This window comes from Limulus polyphemus, unplaced genomic scaffold (genome assembly GCF_000517525.1).
Source record: "Limulus polyphemus unplaced genomic scaffold, Limulus_polyphemus-2.1.2 Scaffold1936, whole genome shotgun sequence".
Classification (NCBI taxonomy): domain Eukaryota; kingdom Metazoa; phylum Arthropoda; class Merostomata; order Xiphosura; family Limulidae; genus Limulus; species Limulus polyphemus.
In genome coordinates, this window is record NW_013667546.1 from 101,746 (window position 1) to 106,169 (window position 4,424).

General features: G+C 37.0%; 1 protein-coding gene across 1 annotated transcript in view; it reads left to right on the plus strand.

Moving 5' to 3' along the window:
* The window catches only part of LOC106465418 (trifunctional enzyme subunit alpha, mitochondrial-like), a 71,509-nt gene that overhangs the window by 46,626 nt on the left and 20,459 nt on the right, over positions 1-4,424 (plus strand). The window contains exon 13 of the mRNA XM_013925644.2: positions 589-811. Coding sequence (XP_013781098.1) covers positions 589-811 — 223 coding nt within the window. The remainder of the gene's footprint in view (positions 1-588; positions 812-4,424) is intronic.

Consider the following 4,424-nt stretch of genomic DNA (forward strand, 5'->3'; position numbering starts at 1 on the left):
AACCACAAGATATTGGTCTGTAAAAGGTTGAACAACATGAAAAGCAATTGGATAACCACAAGATATTGGTCTGTAAAAGGTTGAACAACATGAAAAGCAACTAGATAACCACAAGATATTGGTCTGTAAAAGGTTGAACAACATAAAAAGCAACTGGATAACCACAATATATAGGTCTGTAAAAGATTGAACAACATGAAAAGCAACTTGATAACCACAAGATATTGGTCTGTAAAGGGTTGAACATGAAAAGCAACTGGATAACCACAAGATAATGGTCTTTAAAAGGTTGAACAACATGAAAACAACTGGATAACCACAAGATATTGGTCTGTAAAAGGTTGAACAACATAAAAAGCAACTGGATAACCACAAGATATTGGTCTGTAAAAGGTTGAACAACATGAAAAGCAACTGGATAACCACAAGATTTTTATCTTGATCCATACTTATGTTTTGTGAAATCTAATGCTTCTTTATTTGGGGGAGCTATTTTGTGTTTTTATTTATTTTTTTACATTGTAGAAGTCTGACTGACATCCCATATTGCATATATATGACGCAGTAACAAAAGGTAATCTGTTACAGGTTTGAAAAGGAACGCTTCTTGTCCAACCTTGAGCCAGTTCTCAATTATTCCAAATTTAAGGATTGTGATATAGTCATAGAGGCAGTTTTTGAAGATATTGAAATCAAACATATAGTTCTAAAGGAGGTAGAACAGAGCATACTTGACCATTGCATTTTTGCATCCAACACATCAGCACTACCCATTTCCAAAATTGCTGAAGCTAGCAAACGACCAGAAAAAGTAAGTTTTAGGTTTTTATTACAAAGTATTTGTTTTATTTTGAAACCATCGTCATAAATTTTTGGTGTTTTGCAGGAATAGGCGTAAAAAATGAGAATCATTAGACAGTGTTTTGTTGATGTTGTTAATCAAACTGATTAAACATTATATTTTGAATAAAAATGTAGGGTTTATGATTTAAAATATTTCAATAAAAAACCTACAGTTATGAAATATTTACTCCTGTTACAAATTGTTTGTACAGTTGGTATAAATATAAATCAGTTTGTTATTGCATATGACTGACCTTGGAAAAATCAGCACATTAACCCCAAATATCCATTATATGTTCACCCCTGACAAAAGAAAGTCCTACCTTCTGAAAGAGCTTTGGTAGTGATTTATGTGCAATGAATATATCTCGTGCTTTGTTTTCATTACACTGAATCGCAGTAGTATGACAATCAGTACATTTTAAAACTAAAGGTTAATTTGTTCAGTGTCACAAATTACAGAAGTGCTGGTTTACCTGTCAGGGCACTTGGAGTGTGTTAACACCACTAGGTCAGTTATTATTCAAATAAACAGTCACATAGGCTTATGACACCCTCATTTTTGCTGTGTTACAATTTGCCTCTTGATATCTTTTACTTTGAGTCACCATAATAAAATTTGAATCATTTACATGGTAACCTACTTATCACCTAAAACATGTAAGCTTGTTTGATGTATTGTTTGAAAATGTCCTAGGCAGAATGTTCTCTATATGTGATTTTGTGTTGTTAGTTTTCTTTAGAACAACAACGTGAGAAATGTTCACGAAATGTAACCTTTATTAAAAAGTAAAATGTGACACATGTATTACTTTAGTATAAAATAATTTAGACATTCGTTTTTCAAATTATACTCTGTGTTGGATGCCAATTAAATATACAAAGTAATACATGTGCTGCTATCCAAAATTTGATATTCAGTTTAAAACCTGCATGGTAAAAAAATAAAACACAAATAGAAAGGGACAAGCTCGCCAGAATTCTGGTAAAAGAGTGCCACCCGAGAATGGCAGGAATCAGCATCCCCACAAAAATGAGCTACAGACAATGCAGTAGTTTACTGTACTGTTCATTTTGGTAAGATACATGCATCTACTAGAACTCAAATTATGTAGTTTTATTGAATGGTATGAAAAATGTCACAAGTGGTGATGAATCAGCACTCCACCAAATAGGCAACTCTGGGTATGCAGTAGTTCTGAGACAGTATCTCACCCCTCACACAGTTTAGCTATCTTCTTTGCACATTTGCCATAGATATTTGCATGCAACTAGCCTTAAGGCAACTCCCACCTAAATTCATGTGATAAAATTTTGATACAATATCTTCTTCACACAAAATAACTTTTTTACTAGCACTGCCCTCTATCGGCAGAATTTTTCAACACATACCATTAACCTTCTACCTTGTGCTTCTGTGTATCCACATGTAAATGATCATGCAGCATCTCTCCACCAATAGGAGTAAGACACCACTCCTATCACAACCAGCACACTTTTCACATCTGCACTCCTTAATCACTTCTCAGTTGGCAGTAGTACTGTACAGGCATTGCTGGTTTTTGCTCCCAGATTTGTCGACATTTTCCATTATACTACTGAATTAGTTTTCTTTACTTTTTATTTAAAATTTTGGTATTGTGAAAAGTTGCTTTTATTCTTCCTGTTTATTCTTCCTTGATACAAACTTTTAATACCCAGTAATTCCATAGTCAGTATGTTTCTTGTCACTTTAAACTTAACTACTTTTATAACACTCTATAAATCACAGCGATTCACAATCTCGAAAATACGCACTAGCTCGAAACAGAATCGTAAATTACCCCGAACTCTCTTCATTCAATCCCGCAGGCTTTCTCTGCCAGACTTATATACTAAAAAAGAGGGCATCTTGAACAAATTCGGTCTTTCCCGATAATTCATGAACATTCGAGAAATTCATCACATGTTACCAGCATCACGTGACTTTCGCTGTCGTATAACACTGCCCCTTCCCTAGTATTGTTCGTCCCGAACAATAGCCACTTACAGTAAACCAATAGATAATTAACAATAACTTAATTAAATGTACAGAATTTACAAACACAAAATTCAAATACAACAAAGTCTCTTAATTTTACAGAAAGTTTCTTCTCCATCTCATTGGCTTCTTCTTTACGGGGATTCATCTGCTCCATCAGGAAATGTCCCATTATCGGTAGCAGTCACATCAGTGGTAGTAACTTCATTAACGGCTTCACTGTTTTCCTTCTCAAAACCGGGTAGAGTTTCTTCTTCAACAGTGGTTTTTTTTCAGGTGACACATCTTCAGCAGCGTCATTTGTTCTGTTGCTCATTTCATTCCAACTGAAATGTCCTGAACCGTGATAACGCCAAGGCCTGTTGGGCAGCACCACCTTTGGCTTACCTCGCCGACCACATTTTATTCAAAAAGTTACGTTTGAGAGACAGTCCACTATGTCATGTGGGCCTTCCCATGAAGAAGACAACTTAGGAGACTTCTCTTTGGTCTTCCTGGAATTATACAACCACACCTTGTCTCCTGGTACAAAGCTGACTTCAGTAGATTTCTTATCATAACATAGCTTCATGGAATCGCAGACATTTTTAAGTTTGAATGCACTTGATGATGAATATCATCCATCCTTTCAGATAATACTTTCACGAACTCTGCCACATTTTCAGGCAACTCTTCATAAGGTGGGTGTCCTGTTATCAGATCCACTGGGAACCAAAGTTCCCGACAAAATATCAGCCTTGCTGGAGTGTATCCAGTGGCTTCATGCTCTGCTGTTCTATGGGTCATCAACAGTGGAGGGAGTAAGACATCCCAGTCATCTTGGTGGCTATTACAAAATTTTGCCAATTTCTGTCCCAGTGTCTAAATGTACTTTTCTACCATCCCATCAGACTGTGGGTGAAGTGGCATTGTCCTGGTCTTTTGTTTGCCAAACAACTTGCAGCATTCATGGAACACAGCTGATTCAAAGTTACGGCATTGATCAGAATGCAGTTTGTATGGAATACCAAACCTGAAAAAGAAATCACTAATAGCCGAAGCTACAGTTGTAGCTTCCTGATTTGGTATTGCATATGCCTCAGGCCACTTGGTGAAATAATCCATCACCACACAAATATACTTGTTTCCTGCACGAGTTTCGGGCAAAGGACCAGCAATGTCAACGGCTACTCTTTCCATTGGTGCACCAACTTGATATAACTTCATTGGAGCATGTCCCTTATGCTTGGGTCCCCTTTTAGCACAACATGTACTGCAGGTCCTGCACCATTCTTCCACATCTTGCCTCATACCTATCCAGGTAAAATCTCTGTCGTAGGTGACTCAATGTCTTCTTAACTCCAAGATGTCCTCCTGTTAAACTATCATGGGATTGATGCAGCACAACTTCCTGTAACTTTCTCAGTATAACTGTTTGCCAGTTCGTCACTTTCCCATCTGCAGTTTCCCATCTCTGGATAAGAATACGATCTTCAAGCTTCAACTGGTCCCATTGTGCCCAGTAGATCTTTGTCACAGGGCTTAAGCTAGACACCCTCTCCCAAGTGGTGCACAAAACACT